The sequence below is a fragment of the Gouania willdenowi genome, chromosome 14 (assembly GCF_900634775.1).
Source record: "Gouania willdenowi chromosome 14, fGouWil2.1, whole genome shotgun sequence".
Classification (NCBI taxonomy): Eukaryota; Metazoa; Chordata; class Actinopteri; order Blenniiformes; family Gobiesocidae; genus Gouania; species Gouania willdenowi.
Window position 1 is genome coordinate 32,322,154 of NC_041057.1, and position 26,915 is coordinate 32,349,068.

Consider the following 26,915-nt stretch of genomic DNA (forward strand, 5'->3'; position numbering starts at 1 on the left):
AACACGCATTACGGAGACAAAAATGACAAGAAAAACACACAAAATAAGACAAAATATATAAAATTATTCCAAAAATGCATATAACGACAAGAAAAATACACAAAATAAATCCCAAAACTCTAAAGAACAACTAAAGCACATAAAATGAGAGAACGCTATACTAAATGACTCCCAAAAACACACAAACACACAAAAACATACACAGAAGGCCCTTGTGCTGCCCTGTGTTAATGCTCAGATTAGTTATTAATTATTCTAAATGCTGACATGAATGTTGATAATTTGACGTGTTACATTTAAAACAGGTAACATCATATCTTACTACTAATTTAAAATAAGTCCCTGATTGGACTAAAATAGTTGTGATTATTTTAGTCTTTAAAAGCCTTTCTGTCTTTGATGATGATGATGATGTTCTGGTTGAATTTGTCCTGCCTTTGTTTAGATATTGCATTTATTTTAGTTTCAATTTGTTAAAAATGTTAGTGTGTGTGTGAGTTTGTTTGAGAACCACTGATGTAACCACTGATGATGTAATCTGATTACTGCTACATTCCAAACCAAGCAGTGAGTGACTCTCTTGTACCTGAGTGGTGATCCTTTGGGCGTGGCCACACCGTAGCCTTTGGAGTCCAGGTTCCCGCCCACTTTCATGGTGTCACAGGGCTTCCTCTGCTCGATGTACTCGTTCATAGACGACTCTAGCAGATACGCGTACTTTCCCTTTGCCTTTCGCACGCGTATCACGCCCTCATTGGTGTTTTTCACAAACACAGAGGGGTCGGTGCTCCGCATGTACGACCACATCTTCTCAAACACGGCAATCTTTGATCTCTGAGGTCACAAAAACACACACACACACTTCAGTCAGGAAATCACAACCAAATTTATGTTTGGGCTATGGTTTCTGTTTCAATAGTCAGGCTCTAAGCCCCGCCCCTAAAAATGTCAGACTCTTCTGGTCTTGACATGCTGCTGGGTCTAGATTGGCCATCTGGCAGACTGGGCATCTTCTGGGTGGGCCATCAATCCAAAGTGGGCCCCACCGGTTCGTTTTATTGACGAGCGAGTGGAGGCAGACATGATAACACGTTGTCAAAAATGGTCCAAAAGTAGCAAAAACATAGCAAGAAAAGACTGTAAAGTTACTGTGTAAAGTGTCAAAAAAAAAATACTTGCAGAAATAGACAAAAAAAGCGCTATTTATTGGCAAAAAGTAGCTGAAAGTCTGAAAAAAAGTGTCCAAATTTTTCGAAAAGTGGCAAAAATGGGACAAAGAAAGTTGCAAAATGGACAAAGGAAATAGGTAAAAAGGGGTTAAAAAGTTTCTCCTTTTAAGGTTTTCTGAGGGAATAATAATTACAATTAAGACAAAGAAGCACATGTTGAGAGTCACTGAGTTAATAACAGCTTCTACATGGTGGCACTGACTGGTCTGGACACTAAATTCCAGGGCTGAATTTTGTCCCAGTCCACCTCTGCTCTGGGGTGAAGGAGTTATTGCCATCATCAATGTTTAGGGACAGGGTCTAGGGGTGATGGTCTCTAAAAGGTGACGGGGCGTTTGCTCTTCACTATCACCACTAAATTGGAAATAAATCAATCAATTAGGCCTTCAGAAAAATAAATCTGTTCCAGTGGAGATTCTTACGACTAATGGAGAGGTTTGCTCCGAGACTGATTTGATATTGTTGTTAAAATGGGAACAAGATTATAGCACGCTCTATGGCTGTGATGGATTGTTTTTTTGATGAGGGTTTTCTTAAAGACACTTGTTTTATAAAAAATGTGTTAGAAATTGAAATCAATAGTGCACAATTGGGGCAAAATGAGGTGTTAAAGTACAAAAGTGATATGCTCAGCAAAACCAAATAAAGCAGTTTGTATTGACGAGCAACCAAATCTTTTGGTGTATAAATTATTGGGTTATGGTATTACTGGTAAATTCTATGATGCTGTCAGATCACTCTATAATTACATTACACGTGTGCAGATCAATGGTTTAAAAACTGGTTAGAATCTCACCCCGTTCTGTGTAAAACAAAGAGATGTGTTTTACCTTTATGTAAATTATCCATTAAATGAAATTAGGGAAGCCAGTCTGGGTATTTGTATTGATAACTTTAATTTAAATCTTTTATTGTATGCTGACGAGACTGACTCTAAACACAGATCATGCATTTTAGGAAAAAACATGAAGTGAGAAGTAATTATAATTGTATGTATGGTCTGTCGTACCATTGATTGATCTTTAATGAGTTTTCAAGGGGAACAAATGTTTTGTCAGGTTCTGCAGGAAGAGCTTTGGGTTCTAAAGTAAGTTCAGTTTTTCTGTGTATAAACACATGTTTGATTCTATGGTTAGTTCAATTCTCTTTTATGCTGCAGGTTTATGGGGTTTCAATGACTCAGATCAGTGATTCCCAAACATTTCACACTCCTGTACCCCTTCAGACATTAAACCTGAAGCCATGTACCCCCTTACTGCTGCACACTTAAAAAAAAATAATGAAATAATACTGAGTTTTTCAACCTCGGGGTCGTGACCCCATGTGGGGTCGCCTGGGATTCAAATGAGGTCCCCTGAAATGACTAATAATTTATAATAAAAAAAATACTCATTAAAAATTTAATACATTTTCACTTTCTTGAATATAAATTTTGTTCAAATAAAATGTAGTATAAAAATACCCGCCATCTGTCACTTTGTGTACTAATCCTGGCAACAACAAAACATCAAATACTAATTTTAAAAAGATTAATAAAAAAAAAAAAAGTTCCTGGAAACACCAAAAATTGGTGATATTAAAACGGGGTCACGACCCAACAACGGTTGGGAACCACTGATGTAATTTCACATACGACGTAACCCTACAGTAACACGTTTCTGAATTTTACCTTTCCTGTTGAGGAATAATGTATAGTAAAAAGAACTTTAAGGAACGTAAACTGGTAAAGAAATGTAGCTCTCGTCATATTCGTGCGTTTTTGATGAGATTGCTGCTCTGTCACCATAGGTTGTCTTACATTGGCTATATATGTAGAATTTGTGGCAATGCATGAAGGCTCCTGACTATCGGTTGATTTATATTCTAATTTTCAATTTTTCATTCATGTACCCCTATGACAATTTGCGTTCCCCTGGGGGTAGTCGTACCCCACTTTGGGAACCTAGGAGATAATGTTAATGCTCTCCAGAGCAGGACTATTAGAATTTTTTTGGATGTGCATAAGTTTACAACCAAAATAGCAGTAGATGGACATGGAACGGGACCCATGCCTCATAAAACAGAGGGTAGAAATGTTACGCCTCATCCAGCTGCCAGAGCACCCAAACTATTATCTCTGGGCTAAAGAAACGACCATAATATTCTCAAATTATGATTTAGATTATGTGTCTGGAAATAAATTACAGTATAATTTGAATTTGATAAAACAAAAGATGATTCTAGATTTTCAAAAACAATGGAAATATGACATATGCATAAAACCAAAGCTAAGACATTATATGAAAGTTAAAAAGGAGTTTCAAACAGAACCATATACTGTATACCTCCCGAGGATCACTGCACATTTGTCTAACCCAGATGTTTTTGGATGTGTTGGCTATACAGAAAAGAGACTTTTGCTATTGTCTGTTTTATTTTCAAAGCATGAGAAAGAAGAGAAGTTTTGGATCCAGTCTGAGAAGTTTACTGCAGAATGTTTAAGGTCGGATACTCTGTCAAATGTATACTCTTGAAATCCGGCTTGTGGTCATCTTTTAGTTATTTATTTTGGTTCAATGTCAAAACAGTACTTGGATCAATTAATCACACATTCACAGTTAAACTTAATCTTTAACAAAAGTCAGCATATGGTGCAGAACCTTCTGAGTTCCATTCCCCACAGCATCTGACCTGAGAGTGAAAACCCTCCTCCTATACTCCAGTCCAGTCGTGCTCAACTCTGCAGGTGCAGCAGATCTCCCTGATAGGCATGATGACCTGTGACCTGGCTGTGCACTTTGTGCCAATCTGTAACGCTGACAAAATGATGCAAGCTTCGGAGCCACCAAAGTCGGCTCCGTTAGCTAAAGGCGGAGCTTTCAACATCTTTTAGGGCGGGGGTAGACAACTCCAGTCCTTGATTCCTGAGACTTTTAGATATGTCCCTGCTCCAACACACCTGAATCAAATGAATGGCTCGTTATCTGCTTCTGCAGAGCTTGATGACAACACATTGGTTTCAACCAGGTGTGTTAGAGCAAGGAGACATCTAAAGGTCTCAGGACTCTGGCCCTGTTTCAGGAGACCCTCCACTGTTTTTACAAATCTGGCCTAAACTCTTTGAAATGTACTTATTAGAAGATCTAAAATGCATCATCATGCACCATATTCATTTAATTGTCTTTTAAAAATAGGACTACTACTAAAGTGTGCGCTGATGCTCTAGTGGCTGAAGTTAGTGAGTAACAGTAACGTTTTGGGATGGAGTCTTTTTATCCTCTGGGCTTGTGTGTCTTTACCTGGCCTTGATTTATTCTAACTTCAGCTATCAAGGCATCAGCCCACATTGTTTAAGGGAGAGAAAAGGTCCCTTAGGAGAGCTCTTCTTCTCTGCTTCATTGTCTACTACAAAACCACAGAGTTGGAACTGTCACCCCCTGCGCTCAAAGATTTTTTTTCAGGTCAGAACTGTCTTTATTGTTTTCTGGTAAATAAAAGAGTGTTACATTGGCATCTTTAACTTTTCCTGGTTTTTTGAAACAAATAAAAGCAGCACAAGTTTTCATTTTGACTGAAAAAGCTACTAAATGATCTAAAAATCAGGCTGAATGCTTCACTTCAATAGAAACCAATGGGATGTTTAGAGGCAGTGGGGCCGTGTGACATCATCAATCACATGATTACAAGATGGAGGAACACAGGCTCTAAAAGTGAAGGGCGAACGTGAAAATGATGATTCTTTTTTAAAGTTTACAGACGTCGTTTGGCATTTTTGTAACCGAATAACAGCATAAGATGCCAAAAATAGTCATTTACACCAAACTCTTACACACACTGAAGCTCTATTTCCATTACCCTCTGGATAAAACTCGCAAAAAAAGTTTTGACGCTTTCATGAGGAGGTATTTCAGACGTTTCGATATTGAAATGTGTCGCAAAAGCGCTATGGAAACACTTTTCCCACAATTACACATCACAGGGCGTGGAGTACCTGGTCACATGATCACTTCTCTCCAAGTAAACATGACGCGGTAGGTGTGGACAGAAGAAGAGACCGGGACATTTCTTAGTGTCATACTTAAAAAATTATTACTGCCACATTAGACGTGAAACAACAAAGGAATACGGAGTGTTCTCAGCAGGTTTGGAGCATCCATCTTCCTGTGGTGAAATCTCGCGGAATGAGATTTTACGGCAGTTGCAACGTTCAATGGAAACATCGTCAAAGCGCAATTATACTTTGTCGACATTTAGAAATATCGCTTTTATTTTGCGAAAATATGTAATGGAAACCCAGCTATAAAGTGAAAAGGATACAGTGTTTGTCTACACTCTGGTCAGACCAAAGGAAAAAGGGGCAGAAGCCTTAGCTTATGTATAGCTCCCCCCATTTGACGTCTATATGACAAAATACAATCCTATTTGATAAACAAAGCAAAAGTATGTGCATGCATACTGTATGAGTTCCCAGTGAGATTTATTATTAATTTATTCCTGGTGATTGATCTGTTGTTCTCAGCCTCTTTTATGTTTGGTGGGTGGGGATTAAAAGGCTTAAGGGGCGGGGCTTGTTGTGGTGTGAGGGCCTATTACTAAGCTTCTTCTCACAGGAAAAGGCCTAACATCTTTCAAAGCTGCTCTGAGAACACACACACACACACACGCGCACACACGCACACACACACACACACGCGCACACACGACGTCCTCACCCTGAAGAACTCTTTAGTGGAACCTCCATCCAACGTTCCGTAAGCAATCTCCGTCTGCTTGGCCAGGTCTTCGGCTCCCTCGATTGGAGACACCATCCTCTCCACGGTGAGGAACGCCGCCAGGTTGGCCGTGTAGGATGAGATGATGATGAGTGTGAAAAACCACCAGACTCCGCCCACAATTCGCCCAGAGAGAGACCTGAGGCAGTGGAGAGGGGAAAATCCAGCTGTGTCACTTTAAACAGGTGAGGAACGCACACGCACACACACACACAAAATAAATGCAATATCCAAACAAATTAAACCAGAAAAGCAAGACAGAAATGCTTTTAAAGACAAAAATATACTGAACTACTTTAGTCCAATCAGAGACATCATATTAACTGTTTTAAATGTTAAATTATCAACATTCATGTCAGCATTTAGAATAACAACTAATTAACACAGGAGAGAACAACGGTTTTCTTTGTGCTTTTGTTATTCTGTATATTTTTCACTCATTTTTGTAATTTTCTTGTTATTTTGTATATTTATTTTTTTCATACTTTATTTTTTGTTCCTTTTTTATGCAGCGTATAAACACTGACAAAGATAAAAAAAACAAACAAAGCTGTGTGCTGGGCGTGGGCCTTGGCTCCTCTCGGGCGGGGGGTTTCAGGGCCCTCCCCTCGGGGGGTTGGGTGCTTTCTCGGTTTCTCGGATGTATAAGTGGGGGGTGGTGGCTGCCTCTCGTTTTGGGATCTTGGGGGCGTCTGGTGGGTTGCTAGGCTGTGGGGGTGGGGGGCCTGGGGCTCCACGGCCCCCACTCTTTCTGCTAGCTTGGCTGCATCTTCGGGGTCCGGGGCAGTGCCTGGGTTTGCAGTAGCGGTTCTTGCACATACACTGGTCTACGATGCACTGACACGCCTTGGACTGTGGGATAAAACTCATAGTGGGCTTAACTTTAGACACGTTGATCCTAAACACCTGATTTAGGTTTTACCACTCACTTCTTCTCTCTGCCCACAGCCACCACCATTATAGCTAACCTTAATTAAACTTAAGGTTAGTCACAGGAAAGTTGATGGTCTGAAGATGTTGCAGGAGGTGAAGTAGAAATGTGCTGAGTCATTGCACAATGTGATTTATTTTAGGGTAACAAATTGTAATATCTTGATTTTATTTGTCATTAATCATTAATAGCCTCTGTAAAAAAAAATAGAAATTGTCATTTCAAAAGTTTTTTGTTTTTTTTTTAAGCTATCGGGAGCCTTTGCAAAAGAGTCAAAGGGCCACATTAGGCCCTAGAGCCACAGGTTGCAGACCCTTGCTCTGGGAGAACCACAGCTGAACATCTGTCCTGACATAGTCCATCAGTTCTGGTCCCTCCATGATGATTCTGAGGAGCATGTACGCGCAAACTCGCACGGATGCAACCAGATACAATTTTCATTCGCACACTGAAAATATACTCGCATATGCGACCATTTTGGTCGAAGTCTCGAGGCCTGCCTCACCATGGGTGTGCGTGTCCTGACTTTTGGGATTACTAAAAGGCCAGCGCCGGAGTACCTCAGGGCCCGAGAAGACTCATAGAGTAAAAGTAGTTCAGAGAGATAAGAAGGCCCAAGACCATTAAGACATTTAAAAACCAGTAAGAGAACCTTAAAATCAATCCTGAAACACACAGGGAGCCAATGCAGCGATTTTAAAATGGGTGTAATATGTTCCCGCCTCCTGGTCTTCGTCAGGACACATGCCGCTGAATTCTGTAATAATTGCAAACTTGAAATAGTCATTGTGGGAAGACCAGAAAGCAGGGCATTACAGTAGTCAATCCGACTGGTGATGAAAGCATGCATTAGCGTCTCCGTGTTGGCCTGAGAGAGAATGGAGCGGACTCTGGCTGTGTTCTTCAAATGATAAAAACCTAATTGTGTTATATTTTTCATATGAGGGATAAAAGTAAGTCTAAAATAATGCCCAGGTTTTTAACTTGTGTGGAGGGAATCAAAGCTGCTGTTTGAAGTTTCGGCCTCAGGACCAAGAACTAAAACTTCAGTTTTGTCCTGACTGAGCTGGAGAAAGTTTTCTGCCATGCAGGATTTGATATCTAAAATACAATTAAAAAGAGCATCCATTGGACTGGTGTCATTAGGAGACAGAGATATACAGTTGTGTATCGTCAGCATAAGTGTGGAAGTTGACTCTACGCCTCCTGATGACATCACCAAGAGGGAGCATATGCAGATTAAATAAAACAGGGCCTAAAATTGATCTCTGAAGCACACCACATGTTATTTTATGGAACTTAGGAGATCATATCCAAACTTACCATAAAAGTTCTGTGTGAGGTAAGATAAAACCAGAGAGGCCCACCAGGTGTTTGAGTCTGTTTAAAAGAAATGATGTGGTCTAAGGCACTGTTTCCCAACCTTTTTTGTCTCATGTACCCCCCGAGGCCTCTCTTCTGATTAGTAGAACCCCTTCTTCACAACAATTTAGTAACATTTCTTGTTTTATTTACATGTTGTTAATAGCTTGAAAATGTCAAACTGTACATTTAACACACACTAAATATCAGTTTTGTGCATTACAATTATTGTATAGTAGAGAATATATTTACCTCAATTTGTAGTAATGTGCAGAACACATTAGTAACAATTTAGTAGGATATTAAGGCCACAATATTGTTTATTTCATTAATGCAGTTTATTGTTAATGGGTGGAAAAGCTGTTAGATGAGCATGTACAGTGTCTGAAATAGGCTTAAAAATGACTCAGCATGTTGGAAATAGATTACTCAATGTTTCCAAGTACCCCCTACAATGTATTCAAGTACCCCTAGGGGTACACGTACCCCTGGTTGGGAACCACTGGTCTAAGGTATCAAAAGTGGCACTAAGGAACCAACACTGTTAGCTTTTTAAACTCCAGGCTGTGCCTAATGTCATTTAAAATCTTAAAATCAGCTAAAAAGTCATTCAGTTGAATAAAAACAAGTTTTTCTAAAATTGTACTTAAAAATGCTAAGCTGGATATTGGTCGGTAATTGTTCAAATCCATCCATCCATTCATTTTCAGACCCACTTATTCCTGTTTATCAGGGTCCCGGGGGTCTGCCGGTGCCAATCTCCGGCTCTCATTGGGCGCTGGGCGGGGGTACACCCTGGACAGTCCATCACAGGGCAACACAATTGTTCAAATCATTAAAATCTAAACAGATTTTCTTCAGAAGGAGCCTCACCACTGCTACTTTAAAGGCCGCAGGGAAAATTCCCTTTTGAAGAGAGCAATTTATAATGTTTAAAAGTTAATCCTTGCAAGATCTATAAAATGTTTTAAAGGGGGGGTATCATATTTTTTTTCAGGTACATAGTACCATTCTATAGCATACTCAAATAGCTATGCTACCCACATTTTTTTGGAAAATGCAGCAAATATTAAAAAAAAAAAAACTTAAAAGAAATTTCCCTCTGTAGCACACAGATCATGACACCTCATTTTCGCTGCCTGTCTCTTTAAGAAACTCCAAGCTTGTCTGACGCGCCCATGAACACGCCCCCTTCAGTACTCATATAAACACGGATGGATGCTGTTTACTTCTGTTTTTCCGTGAGCTGTATTTGGCTACTTTCTACATCGCTACATTACATTAGAATGATTATCAAAGTAACGTATGGACGGAGATCACCGACACACACACACACATGCTTACCCGTGCTGCTGCTGCTGGTGCTGTAGTCCAGAATAGAGATCACATTGTGTCAGTGTAGTTATTAATACACTTTCAAATAAGCTCTTGTTTTAAAGCAGTCATCTGAAAAGGCAGGCAGCTACTACGGTGAGCACACGCAGTTAACTCTCAAGTAAATGAAAAGCTAAATCTGCAGAGGCGGGTGCTGTGGGCAGGCACGGTGCCAGGATTTTTTCTCTCCTGGTGCTGAGGGGGTGCGGGATTAATATGTGGGGGTGCTGAGAATCATTATTTTTTTCTCAATACTATTACTTTTATTAGGAGGTTCTTATTGTTTTTTTCAATAAAAGAAGCTATAGCAACACAGCATGTGAGGTATAAATGTAGTTTTAACTGAATTTGGTCGAATAATATTTAACAAAATACTAAAACATAATACAAGTGACCACAGGGCAATAACAAAAAAATAAATGCATTATAAAAATCATGTGCAAAAGTGACCTATTCAACACCTGACAGCCACTTGTGCACCTTGCAATAATCAGACAATAAATCCAAAATGTGAAACGTTTTATATGAGAACGATGCGTCTGTTGTTGTGGTTAAGATAAGATAAGATAATCCTTTAATGATCTCACAATGGAGAAATTCACTTGTTTCACTTGTTCAGTGCAAATGAATCGACAATCCTCTGTACATCTTGGTTCTTTCTGCATGTATTGACAGGCAAGATTGCTGAATCGAGGGTTTGCCATTCCATTCCTCAGGTACATTTTAACGCGCCACATGGTGGAAAAACTGCACTCACATGAAGCGGAGGTGACAGGCAGTGTGATGGAAATCTGTAAAAGTTTGTAGAGGTCCTCAAATAAGTCTTTGTACAGTTTAACCATGGACAAAAAATCCTGCGTGCTGCTGACAGTTTCACGTTGTTCTTTTTTATGTTCCAAAGTCTGTGCATTTGGTGCACTTCAACCAGTAGGTTGTCTTTTTTATCCCATAAAACTGCGCCATGGGCTCAAGGCTCTCCTTTTTAAAGAATGTGGCGTTTTTAGAGTTGAGTTCTGACGTGCCAATGAAAACTGCACCTGCTTCTGTTGAAAACTGTTGTCTCATTTCATTCACTAGTCGGTCAACGACAGGGTAGAATGATGCTGTTGGGAGTCCGTCCGGGGATACCATGGATGATTTGACGTGGAGCTGTAACTATATAGTCGTGTAGATGACGAGGATGTTGTTGATTGTCTCCTTTCTTGTGGGAGCTACGGCGGTTTTACGACACCGACCTTTGCGCACACGGCCTCAGCCTTGGCTCCATAAGGCGCTCCAAGATTCCTCTGTGCGCTTTTCAATTAGGCTCATGATGACCGAGTGCGCGAGGTTCTTGGCTGTCTCCAGCAATAAACCAGGGGACTGCAGCGTGTCTGACATGAACTTTGCTGTGTGAATAAGATCCTCGACTAAGAGAAGATGGAGGATGAATTCAGCATCAATGAGTAAGATTAATGACCGTGTGTCAGTTGATCTGCATGGATTTGGTTGCGCTTTAATGTCATTTAAAGTTGCAATAATGGAAGGGTTTTTTGCACTGCCCACAGTGCGTTGTACTGGCAGGACCAGCGTGTATCACAGTTTCATCAGTTCAATGGGCTGCTGAGAAGACTCCAGCTGCCTTTGCTTATTAATAAAGTGGGCATGGACAAATGACCCAGTGAAAAACTTGTAGATGTCATGCGTTATAACAAAAAAATCCCCAGCTGGCTTTACATTTCTGACACAGTCCACCAAAACAAGATTGAGGAGGTGTGCATGAATGTAGATTGCTTGAGGGACCTCGTCTCTGATTTTCTCCTGGACCCTATTGTGAACACCTGACATTAACGCAGCCCTGTCATAACACTGAGGGGGGTGTGATCACTGTAACATTTACTCAGCGTGTCTTTGATCGTAGCAAAAAGTGACTCAGCATCTAAACGTCATCTGGTGTAAAATGGAGAAATTCTTCTACAACACTAACATTTTTCACGTAGCGCACCACCACAAACACTTGTTCTGTTATGCTAAGGTCTTTACTCTCATCTACCATCAAGGCAAACATTTCAGCATCTTGTATTTCACTACTTATCTGATCGCTGATCATATTTTCATAATGTCCAGAATTTCATTTTGTGTGTACTTTGCATTTTTCGGATTGTCAGCTATTTTCTTGTCAAATTTGCCTATAATCTGTAAAAGTTCAAGGAAGTTTCCCTGGTTGACGGCCGTGTCATTCTCCGTGTCTCCTCTCTGTGAAAGTCCCTGGTATGCAGTGAAGTGCAATGACTCCACAACTGCTCTCATATGCTCTCTGTTCTCTCGCACTATTTTTGCATGTCCATCACTCAGAGCATTACATATTGTTGAGCCAGACTCTTTCTGAATAATCCACTCATTCCATGCAACCATAGCATACTAGTGTGTCGTAAATGAAGTTGTTTCCTCTTTTCTTCTTAATAACAAAACGATCCATTGCAATGCATTGCTAGCTCACCCTAAAAACATGCGCGAAAAAGACTCCTTCTTCCGTTCCGCCCCTCCATCCCCCCACACACACGCTAGGGTATGTCAATAAATGGTCACCACATTGAATGGGGTAGAAGCAGGGATTACAGAACGGTTACTTGTGAACTTCTTTATGCTTTAAACTCAAGAAATTAATGATAAAAATATTTTAAAATAAAATGCTCAAGGGGCTTAACTGGGGCTACACAAATTCCTGCCGGGGATATAGCGCCCCCTAGCCCCGTTGTAGCGCCATCCCTGGCTGTGGGCTGACCTAAGGAAGAGAACGTAGGGAGGGGGAGGGTCTCTGCTGTGGAGCGGTGGGCGGTAACTAGGCTGGTGACGTAAGGTCTGAGGTGAGGGCGTTCCTAGGAGGGCTCAGGCTAGGCTACACCTAAAATGGCTCCCGTCAGAGTTTTTAAAGGATACTCAGACATACATGAATGAGCCAAGGCAACACTCCAGGTATGTTTTTAATGAGGGAATGACATTGTAGCATGATATAAATCTTGAAAAAGTTGATTTTACATAAAATCTCCCCTTTAAAAAATGAAGACGGGATTGGATCTAAAAGACATGTGGGGGGTTTGACTGTGGAGAAAACTTTATCAAGCATCTCAGCATCAACCAGGACAAAACTGTCCAGTGTTTTCTCAGGTAAAGATGGACACTCCATGTTATGATTAGATAAAATATTACATCTGATAGTGTTGATCTTTACAAACTGCTCACAGAGACTCAGAGGGGGTGATTTGTGTTCTTCATTTGATGTGTTTGTGGGGGTGCTCACCTTGGTGAGATGTCACAGCCCTGCTGCATGAAGGCACCCAGAGAGAACCACAGAGAGTTGAAGATGCCAAAGTCATTGGTGTGTTCTGGGCCCTCCGAGTCCTTCTGCTGGTTCTGGTTCTGGGAGGTCCCTGACCCAAACAGTTAGCAACCAGTTAAAAACCAGTTCATCAAATCAAACTGTAACATAACTTGTGCACCTCGAGTACCTGAGGAGTGGGTGTGGTCTGAGGAGGAAGTGGGCGGGGCTCTCATGCAGCCTGACGTCTGGTTGGTTTCCTCTTCGTCATCTGACTCTTCCTCCTTCCACTCGTATGGACTGAAGCGACTCACCTGGAAAACAGCAGGTGACGTCATTGAAATGACAGTAGTTAAATCACTTATTTCAGAGGAAACAAGTGATTCTATGTTTTTATTTAACTGTTTTTTACAAGAAATTATTTGTATCCAGTTCTGCTTCTACTTTTAACTTATCCAGCAGAACAATGTGTTTAATTATTTAATGAAGGAAACCAAACAATCTTGTGCTAAAAATCGATTATGTTATTACTTTGTTGAGTTTTTTTCATTGTCGTGCAATTAATTGTGTTGTTATGCTCATATTACATTAATAATGTGTTTATATTCTCCTATTGGGTATTTTTTATGTATTAAATTATTAAATATTGGGTTATAAGTATACTTTGTGAGTGTAAATAATTGTATTGTACTGATATTGTGTATTGTGCTACTATTGTGATAACATGCAGTTATCAGAATGTCATTATTATGACATTAGTCATTGTTGGGTTAACTTTTAAATGTTAATACCTTGCAAATCATGTTATATCTTATAACAGTCTTATTGGTTGTTACTATTGTGTCATTGTCATTATTGTTTTATTAATGTTGATATTAAATCTTTAGTGATGTTGTATAATATTTATGCCGTTTACTTATTATCGTGGTAGTAACTTGTTAGAATTCTAAAATTATTTTATTGCTAATGTGCTCTTATTATTATGTCTTAATATTGTGTCTTAGTGTTAGAATTGTGTAATTACAGTCATGTTATTTTCTTTGTCTGTTTACTGCTATAGACTCTTATTTATTGATTACTTATTTAATCTTATTTATTCATGTATTTATTTATTTGTGACAATGGACAATGCACAATAATAGAAAAATATGTACATGTGCCAGATTGTAGTCAGACTAGTTTCCATCTGTAGTCCCCGGCAGGTTGATGTTATGTACAACAGAAATAAAAAACACCAAAAATCAGACAGCATGGACAGTACAATAAAATACCAAGACTGAAATATAACAACATTTAACTTAGTACGGACCGGAAATGAAGTGACCATTGCAGCTAAAGTGCATCAGGTACTTTAGTGCAATGTGCTAATATTTTGTATTAAAGGGGCGGTATTGTGATAAAATCACTTTATAATGGTTTTGCTACAGTTTGGCTTTATTCAGAGGGCCAAAGTTGAAAAAGTTCTGTTTCCTCCGTCCCTTGTTATTCCACATTTTGTAAAAAGTCAGCTCCAAACGGGCAAGTTGGATTTTTTGGCTTTGTGACGTCACCTAACGGAAACTCCTCCTCTTGACAATCATGGCTCCTCCTATCCTATAAGAATGTGAGCTCCTCCCTCTCAAACTACCTCACAGGTATAACAAACACTGCAGTTTAATACAGAATATATATATATTAAAGCTACAAATACAAATTGTGTTCTCTGCATTTAACCCCTCCCTGAGGAGCAGTGGGCAGCCACGGTGTAGCGCTAAGGGAGCAGTTAAAATCAGTTCCACTTTTAGTAGCAGTTATACTGCCTCGTATTGCCTTTGACATGATCTGAGGTGTTTGTGACACAATGCGACGCAGCCGAAGAACAAAACAAAAGATTATTTTCTTAAATCAGGGGTGGGGAACCCTAGTCCTCGAGGGCCAGATTCCTGAGACTGTTAGATGTGTCCCTGTTCCAACACACCTGGTTGAAACCAATGTGTTGTCATCAAGCTCTGCAATCGTATGATAACGAACCATTCATTTGATTCAAGTGTGTTGGAGCAGGGACATCTAAAAGTCTCAGGAATCTGGCCCTCAAGGACTGGAGTTCTCCACTCCTGTCTTAAATGCACTATTGCTGTGGTTGGGAGGGGTTAGGATGACAAGAAAGTGACTTAGCAGCTTAACACTCTGGTGAGTGTTTGAAACAGATGGCTGACTTTGCTGCTGCTGCCACACACACGCGCGCACACACACCCTGAAGCAGCACTGAGACGGACTCAATCACAATAGCCGCTTAAATATCCATGTGTTTTACTGTAATGTGCAGTTTTTTGGCTGAAAACAATAAGAAGAGTATGTGGCTAGCAAAAGAAAATCGCTATGGTGGTAAAGCTGTGAATTCTACGTCTACAGCAGGGTTGGTCAACCCTGGTCCTCAAGGCCCCTATCCAGCATGTTTTAGATGTTTCCCTCTTCCAACACACCTGACTGAAATGACCAGGATCGTTATCAGACTTCTGCAGAGCTTGATGATGAGTTAATCATTTGAATCAGGTGCGTTGGAAGAGGGAAACATCTAAAACATTCTGGATGGGGGCCCTTGAGGACCAGGGTTGGGCACCCCTGGTCTACAGACACGCCCACTCGAAAATTACTTTTTAGAGGCTAAAACTCCAGAAAACAACCGAGTTTGGGAAAATAAACCTCAAATTGTTTTTGGGGTTCTTAGAACAAATGGAGATGGGTGAAAAATAGCATAATACTGGACTTTAAATAAGAAAGTGCATCTGGCCCTTAGCCTGGTTGGTTAGCGCTAAAATCATTGCACACCACCTTTAGCCTGGTTGGTTGTTACTTTAAGTATTAATATTATTGGACATAGCCCTATTGCACATGGTTAGCATCTTTGATATCAGCACCTTCATAACACTGTCAGTTCTCTTTACTTCGAGGTGTTCTGTGGTATCTGCCAACTGATGTTGGGAGGTGGAGCCTCTATAAATTGGACATGTTTGTGTTGTGAGTCAACCTCATGTCTAGTTGCTCACCAGAAACAGCACCACACTGACGCCGATGTAGGCGAAGACGATGCACATCCAGATCTCGTAGGCCAGCGGGTCGAGGAAGGAGAACACGCCTGGTTTGGACTTGGTGGGTTTTTTGATCATGATGGAGATCCCCAGAGACATGAAGGGTTTGGTGAAGTCTATGACCTGCTCCCGGACCAGAGTTATGGTGAGAGGAGCTACTGCCACGTCAGCTTTCTGCAGGGAGCGCACAGAGTACTGGTATATTCTACTCAAGTAGAAGTACTGCTACTTGATTGAAATTATACTTAAGTACAAGTACAAGTAAGTCTTGGCCGATCAGAACAGACATGTGACACCTCCTCACTGCTCCACGTCTGCATATCAGTCCATTTACAGCTTTTTATGGTGACTTTTTACTGGATCTAGACTGATACACCGCTTCGTCCGTTCTTCTTACCGTGAACTACCGCAGAGCGATCACAGCAAGTCGGACTCTGAGTCAGAATATGGACGCGATCACTTTTGAACAAATTAAATGTGTTGATTTGGCAACTTTGTGCTGTTTATTGTTTGTTTCTATTAGAAACTGGCTGATTTTTACTGTCGATGGAGAAGAGATCAGAACAGCCTGGATACAGACTGTATCTCTGCTCCGTCTCCATCTGTTCGTCCTCCTGACATCAGCTTCTCAGCCTCAGAGTCCAGAGCACCGATCACTCCTGAACAAAACTAACGTTATGATTTAACAACTTTATTCTGTTTGTTTCCTTCTATTACAAACTGGCTGATTTTGACTTCACGGCTGCAGCAGCGCTCTCTCTCTCTCTCTCTCTCTCTTTCTGTTACACTGGATATAAAGACAATGACTGCCGCTTCATATACTGCATCATTTACATTGATTTTTAATGTAATATTGTCGCCAGAGTCATTTAGACATCCAAAAAATATGTCATAAAAAAATTACTGAAGATGGATGCAAACCCGCAACCCTATGTTAACCCGCTTTATGGAACACCCATCAGGTCTAATGTGATGAAGCTCAAATTTTTGGCGTCATAAAGCTTGAAAACCAGAAAAATCCACAAATTAGCTGCATCACTGTTTAAGCCGCAGGGTTCAAAGCGTGGAAAAAAAAAGCAAGTACCCCTAAAGGCAACTCAATTACAGTAACGTGAGTACGTGTAATTCATTACTTTTACCTCTGGTGCACAGTGAGTAGACACACACACACGCATGCACACACACACACACTCACCCCATACACCAGTTCTCCAACCATCCCATTCCACATCTTGGACTCGGGGTCTCGGGCTCCGTACTTTCCGTCTCCCACCAGCTCCAGTCGGTAGCTGAAACCCACGTGTTTGGCGATCTCTGCGGCCAACTCAGCGCAGTAACCTTCATATCTGTCATTTCCTGTGAACTGCTCGTGGTTTTTTCTCAGCATCATGTAGGGAGCTTCCTTAAGAGGACAGAGAAACACACAAATACTGTAGATAAAATCACCGATGGACAGACCCTAAAAAAAGAAACAGCTTTCATGTCAGATGAACCTCCTAGGTTCTATTTTGTATACTAAGGGCCAGTAAGAGGCATAGAAGAGAAATCTTTTCTGCTGAGTCAACATTTTTGAAATAATAAATGGATTAAACGTGCTACTCCAATTTTTTTTCAATATTTTTTTATTACATAAAATGCGAAATGCCAAAAAGAAAAAAGAAAATGGTCAAAAATGCAGCTTCAAAGTTTGTTTTATGTTTGTTTAAATGGACTTAAGCGCTTTACATATCAGCTCATTCACCCAATCACTCTCACATTCACACACCAGTAGGACAGGACTGCCATGCAAGGCACTAGTCGACCACTGGGAATAACTTAGGGTTCAGTGTCTTGCCCAAGGACACTTCGACACATAGTCAGGTACTGGGATCGAACCCCCAACCTCTCGATGAGAAGACAACCCACAACCACCTGAGCCACGGTCGCCCCACCGGTCCCACCGCTTACAGTTCTTTGCATTGCATTGTGGGACATGGAGTACCATAGATGAGTTTTTATATGTTTCATACCGTAATTTATTGGTTTGTTTGTTTTTTCACCAGACAAACAGGACAGTGTTTGTTCTAGTTTGTTCCAATGGTATCAGAGTGAAGTAAAAATACGTCTCCGTGGCGCCACATCCCACAATGCCATGCGTGGAAATGTCAACAAACGGAGTGTTTACGGTGAAGACAAAAACAATATGTACCCTACGTTCTTTGGTTATTTTGTTTCAAAACCAAATCAAAAAATATAAAAAATAGATTGTTTTTTTGTTTAATTAATTTAAAACCAGAAACAGGAAAACAGAAAAACCAAATACTAAAAAAAAACCAATGTATTTCTGATTGGTTTTAAAATCTAAATAACAATGGCAACAAATGATATTGTTTTGTATGTTTGTATTTTTTAAAAAGCAAAGTTGATTCTATATCTATACCCATATGAGCTTGCTCCACTGTGAGCTCTGCAGCCTGAAAAAATCTGTGACCACAGGTGGCGACAGTTGCAAACACTACGACTTCTCAGAGGACGGAAACACCCACAGCGTAGGACTGAGCGCTACCACAGGTCATTCATTCCCACCGCTGTACAACTGTACAATAAAACAGTCTAGGGCATTGTAAATATGTATATATCTGTACATCCTTTATTCTTTTTAGATTATTTTTTCTATTTCTATTTATGTATAGCTTCAAATAATGTATTGTTTATCTTCTTTTATCTTCATTGCACTATTTTTCTGGTGTCTTTCAGGTTTTCTGTGTTGCCTCCTGTTGTCTTTTTTATTGCACTTTTTATTGAGCTGTCATGTCAGTAAATTTCCCCACTGAATAAAGAACACTCTACTCTACTGAATGAGAGCGCTATGTCCACTGCGTACACCTCTTTGTAGTGATTACGGAGCCATTTATTCCCCCTGAACACAATGCTCATGATGGATTGAAAACAAACTTTAAAGCTGCAATTCCTTGTTTGAGGACGACTTAAAAATGAAAGAGAACTTGTCCCTGAAAGCACTGTTAGCAATGAAAACAGACTAGTACACAAAGACAAAAAAATAAAAGTGAAATATACATATTCTGTTCAGTCTAAACACTTCACTAGTAAAAGGTATCTGCTCATATCAACAAGTGGATCAGTTGGAAAACAATCGAATTGTTCAGACAGGAAGAGTGAGGCACTGTGAAAGTGACTAAAATGTATTTAGTTGATTTGAGTCAAGTTCTTTCCTGTAGTCAGTCCTACCAGGATGGTGGTGACTATGTAGGTACGGTTGTGTAGGCCATAAAACTCCTCCAGGACGGGTCGGTATGTCGCAGTGTTCACGTAACCACTCCTATCGTTCCAGAAACCAATCTGAGGACAGAATGACAGTGAGGTCACTTCCTGTCTCTCACAAACACACGTTTCTTTTTTCTACACTTTTGTCTGCACATGCTGTCAAGGTCAACCTACATGAAGTGCAATATTTTTAAGACACCAATGCGTGCCTTGTTATTGCAAATACATAAATGAACTTATTTCATTGCATAATTGTGACCATCACCAGCTCTAAGGGAATGCAGAAAGACCCCACCTGCCCACACCCACACCTATTCCAGCAACTACTTAACTCCAGAGTGAATCCCCAGCCCCCAGCCTCAGAACACCAAGAAGACCATCCCACCACCAGGCCTAAGGGACGTCTACTGAGCCCTCCAAACAGCAGGGACACCCCAGTTACCACTGCAGTGAGCCAGCATGGTTCAGGGTCTCACTACAACAGCAATACCATCAACACTACCAAGATGGTGGGCGGTGTAGGCATAACAGTTAAAGCTGCAGTTTGTAGAATCCTTTCTTTGTTTTGAAACCAAAACCATAACCTAACCTCCATTACCGGTGTCTTATGGACTTTTTTCTCAAAAGAGAGACATAGTGACATCATCATCATCCTGTGTTATTGGAGATTTTTTCTGGTGTTTTAGAGACTCTAACATGAATGCACATATCACACTGTAGTTACACTCCTTTATAGTGGCTACTGCCGTAAGCTCCTCCCCGCCAGAGAGCTCACAGAGGCGGCTGCACAGATCCCAGCTGCCACTCAGAACAAAGTGACAATCTGTTATAATAATAATAATAATAATAATAATAATAATACATTTCATTTAAAGGCACCTTTCACCCAAGGTCACCATACAGAAAAAAACCAGGTTAAAAACATCTCCAGTTATCACTTTCCCTCTGACACCAGTGTGTGTGGCAGACCCTGTGCAGTCACAAGGATCCATGAGAATCCAGAGTATATTTGAGCCTTTAAACTATTGCTTCTCCACCTCAGTCTGCCTTTTTCAGCTTCATTTGCCTTTTAACTGTTGTGTCTAATCTGTTGTGCCGCAATTGAGACTTCTGCTGTGATTGCGTTTGGTACGTGAACCCACCTGACTTCAGTCGAGCAGCCAATAATAATGCCCAAAACAGCTCAGTGTGTTTGTAGAAAGATCTCTGATTGGCTGACATTCAGCGTCACGCTCCTTCATTTACAGAGCCACTTTGAATTACAGTATACTCAAAGATAATTATGAATTTTTGACCAAATGATGCCAAAAAAAAAAAAAACTTAAATAGTGCAGCTTTAAGGAACCCGGCTTAAAAATCAGAGGGTCACCAGTTCAAAACCAACCTGGGCCATCACTGTGGGACGTTGAGCAAGTCCTTTAACCCAAACTGCTTGTGTTGTATCTCGCTTTGGATAAAAGCGTCTGATAAATGAAATTGTAATCTTAGAAAATGGAAGGGAAGTCCACAAACAGGGACCAGGCATTGAGTAATACCCTACCAACTACCATGTTACAGTTCTGCTCAAGTCCCAGAAAGAATAAATGAGTAGAAAAATGACTGTGGGGTATTAAAAAGAGAGGGAAGGTGAAGCAGCCACCCATATACAGTAACTGCACAAATACCCCGATCCATCCAACAATCTGAGATGTATGCGTAAAACAACCATCTCCAGCCCACAGTTACCACATGGTCGCCCACATGCACACACTCAGGGTAATACCAGCACCTTCCTGGGTCCGCTGAGACTTAGCTCCATCACCATCAGCGAGAAGTTAGTGCGTTGACCACGATCATCGAACTGTACATTACCCGACAGGCCATTCAGACGCACCTACAAAACAAAGACAAAAGATCATCAATTTATTTCATTGAGGACGACAGTGAAAAGACAATGAGAGAACCATTGTTCTCTCATTGGTCACTTGTAACATAAAATATTTAATACGCTAGTACATGATATGGTAAGATTCTGTTTACATACCAAACAACTTTTGTCTCTGTAAATGCTTTTGAAACAGTTAATCATTCAGTTATCAGTAATTGTTTAACATGTGGTCTCTGAATTTCTTGTTTGTTTCTTCTTCATCCAATACTGTGCCTCTTTTCTTACGAGGTACGTGATTGGCTGATTAGGTGCCAATCATCAATCGACTCAGAAAAAAACTCCTGGCTCTTCATAGTCATAGATGCTCCACAGCGCCCCCCTGTGCTACAGTACCTGCTGCAACGCCCTCTGGATGTCAATGCCTTGGCCCCAGGGCGCTGGAGGGTTGGCCAGACACTCGCCTGCGTTTCCACGGTGAGAAATATCGATCCTCTGTTGGCGCAGGTTCTGGAAAGCTGCTGATAGAACGCTGACGCCATCGTAGGTCAGAGCTCCGGTGTACTGAGAGAGCGAACAGGACCACTGTGAAATCAGTCACAACTGAACCCCAAAACCTGGTCCAACTTTTACCATTTTAGTTAAAGGCAAATAAAAGGCACATTTTGTTGTAAAATGTCAGGGTGACTTCCCTCTATGGGTTGAAACCCTACTATTACAATTGATTTTTGCTATTGGCTGACAACAAGACCATGTGATGTTTTGGGACCATCTTCCATCACCAATAAGCGCTGTTAGCTTTTATAAAATCTAGCATCTGTGGTGAGTAGGTTGGATTGAGAGAAAAGTGTGGGTCGCAGACAGCTGGTCAAAAATAAATAATTAATGTTGCATGTGGGACTTATCTTTTATTTTGAAAGAAACTTTTCTTTTGATGGGCATGTTGTAAAATGCATGTTGCACAGGAAAATTAATAGATTTGTCTAAAAAAAAAAAGATGATTCTATGTGTGTGTTTTCAACAGCTTTTTTTGAAAAACTAAATTTGGTTGGTTGAATTCTAAAAAAAAAGTGGGTCGCAATTTAATGACCATAGCAAAATGTGGGTCCCCGGGTGAGACCCTGCTTTATAGTATAGACTGGGCGTGTCTCTCCTATTGGCAGGTCAGGAGAAAGCAGGGGTTTAGTTACTCTCTAAAGAACTATTTTGTGGAATTTAAGCATTGCTGTAAATAAAGAACAAGTGCTTTCCTAATTAAACTGAACCATTGATTTAATATCCACAAAATGGATGTGAGAGTTGTCCTAATTAGTTGCATGGACAGAAGTTGGCTGCTTTGTGTAATTAGTCCTTGGTAAGATGTAGGCCAAAGTGGAAATGTTCTTGCAAAGGTCACACCCATTCTCCTAGGAGAGAGAGCCATCAGTGTGTGTGTGTGTGTGTACCCGGAGCCTCCTCTGTCCCGCTCTTGTGTCTTTGCTGTTGAAATCCATCCAGTCGTCGTTAATTCTTCGGATCTCTGGATCTGATTGGTTCACCAGTTGAAAACCAGTCACATTAGGGGCCAGTTTTTGGAACTCAGAGAAGTTCAGGTCCATGAAGCCCTGACGAACACACACACACGCGTGTTCATCTCTCTAACCAATCACATTGTGCCCAGGACCGCCCCCCTCATTTGCATAAGTAAGTCACATAGTGAACAGACGGGGCTCAGCTGTGGACCCTCAGGGAATCAGAAAGCTGCACATGAGCTAAACTTACCAGATTGGCCAGGATGTAGTGGTAGTTCTTCAAGTTCCTCTTCTGAGCAGCGATCTGAAGAGGAAGTGACATTAGTGCCTCTGACAGCTGTTTGTGCCACTTCCTGTTACTCACCAGGTTGAGAATGGAGTTTAGTCGTTCCAGTTCACAGTTAATGATGACCTGGAACTCCTTCTTGTAGTCCAGGTCAGTCAGCAGCTTCACAAAAGTTGTCTCTGTCAGGGAGTCCAGATTCACCGATGTCACCTGCCAACCGCGCTCAGCCGCCGCATCCAGAATCCTCTGCAGAACTCCCAGACCTGAAGGGGAGTGGCATAAGGACTCAGACTTGAGGGTGTGTGGAATAACAGCTCAGATCTGAGGGGGTGTGGCATGAGAACTCAGACTTGAGGGGGTGTGGCATGAGAACTCAGACTTGAGGAGGCGTGGCATGAGATCTCAGACTTGAGGAGGCGTGGCATGAGATCTCAGACTTGAGGAGGCGTGGCATGAGATCTCAGACTTGAGGAGGCGTGGCATGAGATCTCAGACTTGAGGGGGCGTGGCATGAGATCTCAGACTTGAGGGGGCGTGGCATGAGATCTCAGACTTGAGGGGGCGTGGCATAAGGACTCAGACTTGAGGGGGCGTGGCATAAGGACTCAGACTTGAGGGGGCGTGGCATAAGGACTCAGACTTGAGGGGGCGTGGCATAAGGACTCAGACCTGAGGGGGCGTGGCATAAGGACTCAGACCTGAGGGGGCGTGGCATAAGGACTCAGACCTGAGGGGGCGTGGCATAAGGACTCAGACCTGAGGGGGCGTGGCATAAGGACTCAGACCTGAGGGGGCGTGGCATAAGGACTCAGACCTGAGGGGGCGTGGCATAAGGACTCAGACCTGAGGGGGCGTGGCATAAGGACTCAGACCTGAGGGGGCGTGGCATAAGGACTCAGACCTGAGGGGGCGTGGCATAAGGACTCAGACCTGAGGGGGCGTGGCATAAGGACTCAGCGACGCTCTGAGACTCAAATGTTTGCCCATAGGTACATCAACAGGGTCAATATAAAATAAAATGGATACTTTCTTTAACACTCACATAAAACCTTTAGTTTTGCTAAAACTTATGAAGTAAACCACAGAGATGCTGATGGAGGAAAATATTGTCATTGTTTGTTTAAACTGAACAAATGCTTTTTTGCACAAAGCTCTGTGGTTCTCTGCATACAGTGATAATTACATTTCTCTCTCTTGTCAATTTAAGTGCTCACCTAAAATTTTCGCACAAGCACATGAACATATTATATATTCAAAGAAATATCATGTTCTTTATTGGGGAGGAGGAGAGGACAAGACCAACATGCAACAATAAAAGCCTGCAGACAAGGAGGAACATGTAAAAGCTTTTTCAGACCCCCCTGTGTGCGCGAGTGCTAGTGTGTGTGCGCGAGTGCTAGTGTGTGTGTGTGTGTGTGTGTGTGTGTGTGTGTGTGTGTGTGTGTGTGTGTGTGTGTGTGTGTGTGTGATGAGGAATCAGACAACAAAAGTTTTGTCACTAAAGAAGGTCAAACAAACGTAGACACACACTGTGCTCTGTGTGTGTCTCACCTGAGTCGGGGCTGTAGAAGTAGACAAATCTCGTCCAATAGAAATGATCCAATAAAGCCATGAGCGGCTCCTGCAGTGACGGCCGCAGCTGGAGCAGGAAGTGGTTCTTGCTGTGGACAGGAAACGATGGCGTGACAAAGCAAACGTGCAGCGAGCCGCAGAACGACATCAGCATGTTGACGGTGCGCCGGTCGTACAGGCCCATGATGGCGTACACGCCTCTGGAGAACTGGGAGCAGACTGTGGGGGAGTAGAGGGTGAAAGGAAGGTTATGGGTAGTGATGGTCCAATTCCCGTTTTTGTCCCTATGCCGATACAGATATCCCTTAGCACAGTATCGGTCGATACCGATACATGCCGATCAGTGGCGGCTACAACTCCAAATTAGACATACACCAAAAACAGGGTTTGTGTAGCTTTGAACAAATAAGTAAGAACAATTACAGTCACAGAACTGCTTTCAAACTAACCACATTTATTACCACAGAACCCATAAACAAGCAAGAACAAATGTACAGTAGTTTATACAATAGAGTGAGTGAGTGTGTGTCAGCGTGATTATACTTCTTGAAATGTATTTAGTTTTGTTATTCTATGTAGTTTTTTGTTAATTAGTAATTGTAACGACGAGGTGACGTTACACATGGACTGTTATAATGTATACATGGTAAATTGTGTGAACAGACTGGCAGTGCTTAATGAAATGAAGAAGACACATTCTGTTGTATTGATTTAATGAATTTGCTTAAATTGACATCATGAGGACAGGTGATGAAGCACACAGAGTTTCAGCATTCATCTAGTGATAAAAACAAAAAATACATTTTAAGATAATTGATAAATAACTTAGCAGTGACATGATAGATAAAACCATTAAATATGTTCTCTTATTCTGGGTGTGATTGAAATGCAATATACAGCAATGCTTACCTGTGCATGGCCTCTTCCTCTTTCCTGTGGTGTCCTGGTGAAAGAATTCCCCGGGGGCTGTGGACACCTTTTTATAGTTCCAGGTGGGAGAGACCAAGAGGGACTAAGGAACAGGGGAGCTTGATGTTTAGAAATCAATGTAAATAATTAGTTTAATCATTTAGGGGATCTGAATAAGGGTAATTATATTAATAGAGGGTTATTGTTTATGATGGTGTCTGTTAAGAATTATTTGTGTAAATATTTATGTTGTACTTTTAATATGTAAATCAAATGTCACCCCATGCTTGGTACAGGCTAATTAAGGATGCACCTGTATATAGGGACCTCCATTCTGGTCAGTAGTGGGTTGAGTGGAAATTGAAATGCACTGTGCTTGTGGTGCCAATGGAAAATAAAAAGACAAAAACCTGATGCATCAAAACTCTGGAGCCTGGTTGCGTCATTGATGGCCTCCACTGCTACGGTTGCTCTTTGACAGTAATTAAATAAAAAGGGGATGATAAAGGAAGTGGAAAATGAACATACATAATTTAAGACCTAGTTTAAAATATGGACACATTCAAGATTTGAAATCATCAAATTTAGTTTGTTCATGTTTCTTTGCCTTTTCTGAAAAGTGATTTTAATCAGTCATATGTCATGTCTTTATCCTTGTTGGGTCTGATCCTGACTTTTGAAAAAGAAGGCAGGGAAAGCAGAATTATTTAATTTTTTTTTTCTCCATTTTGCTTCTCTTTCTATCGTCTACAACTCCCACGACAGTAACTTGCAGATACCGATGTTAGCTTTTTATTGCCGTATCGGGGCCCCTCACAATACTAGTGTCAGTATGGGCACAACATTAGTTACGGGGACATTTAAATTGAAACAAAGCTCTTAAGGTTTATAGCTGAAAACAAAGCATTTTATTTCTAACCCAGTGGTTAACAATCATCAGCATGAAGACTGAGGAGTACATTCAAGGGGTGTGTGTGTGTGTGTGTGTGTGTGTGTGTCATCATTAAGCTGAGCAGTGTGAGCTGATGTTTAGAGCTCCAAACTCATTACTAAAGTCTAGCCCTAAAGCAGTGTTTCTCAAAAGGAGATATGTGTACCCCAAGGGGTACGCAATGGCACTACAGGGGGTACTTGAGAGAAAGAGAGGAAAATTAACAAATGATTGCATGAAAAATATGTTGTTTTATGATAATTTGTTTTTAGTAAAAAGATGACAATGCTAAATATTACCAGCAACTCACAAAACAACACAAAATAAGAGACAAATGTACTATATAATAAAAAGAACAAACAACAAAATACACAAAATGACACCAAAAACACACACACTAAGAGAGAAAAATACTTACTATTACCAGCAACAGACAAAACGTCAACAAAGACACACAAAATGAATAAAACACACAAATCACTAAAAAATACACAAAAATAACAGGGAAACATACAAAACAACCAAACGAGACCAAAAACACACACACGGAGGAAGAATAATTTAA

General features: G+C 41.0%; 1 protein-coding gene across 4 annotated transcripts in view; it reads right to left on the bottom strand.

Annotated features, from left to right (window-relative positions):
• The window catches only part of LOC114475479 (glutamate receptor 1-like), a 66,409-nt gene that overhangs the window by 16,473 nt on the left and 23,021 nt on the right, over window positions 1–26,915 (bottom strand). For 3 of the 4 annotated variants that reach the window (XR_003675471.1, XM_028466324.1, XM_028466321.1), the window contains exons 3-15: window positions 24,490–24,729; window positions 23,017–23,201; window positions 22,903–22,956; window positions 22,587–22,745; window positions 21,538–21,705; window positions 21,046–21,150; window positions 19,242–19,352; window positions 17,209–17,415; window positions 15,972–16,187; window positions 13,136–13,259; window positions 12,928–13,057; window positions 5,921–6,119; window positions 587–834 (exon numbers count right to left, since the gene is read on the bottom strand). Coding sequence is in view for 3 of the 4 variants with exons in the window: in XM_028466324.1 (XP_028322125.1) it covers window positions 587–834; window positions 5,921–6,119; window positions 12,928–13,057; window positions 13,136–13,259; window positions 15,972–16,187; window positions 17,209–17,415; window positions 19,242–19,352; window positions 21,046–21,150; window positions 21,538–21,705; window positions 22,587–22,745; window positions 22,903–22,956; window positions 23,017–23,201; window positions 24,490–24,729 (2,146 nt within the window). In the remaining variant the exon portion in view is untranslated. The remainder of the gene's footprint in view (window positions 1–586; window positions 835–5,920; window positions 6,120–12,927; window positions 13,058–13,135; window positions 13,260–15,971; window positions 16,188–17,208; window positions 17,416–19,241; window positions 19,353–21,045; window positions 21,151–21,537; window positions 21,706–22,586; window positions 22,746–22,902; window positions 22,957–23,016; window positions 23,202–24,489; window positions 24,730–26,915) is intronic. The other variant, XM_028466322.1, reaches the window with a different exon arrangement.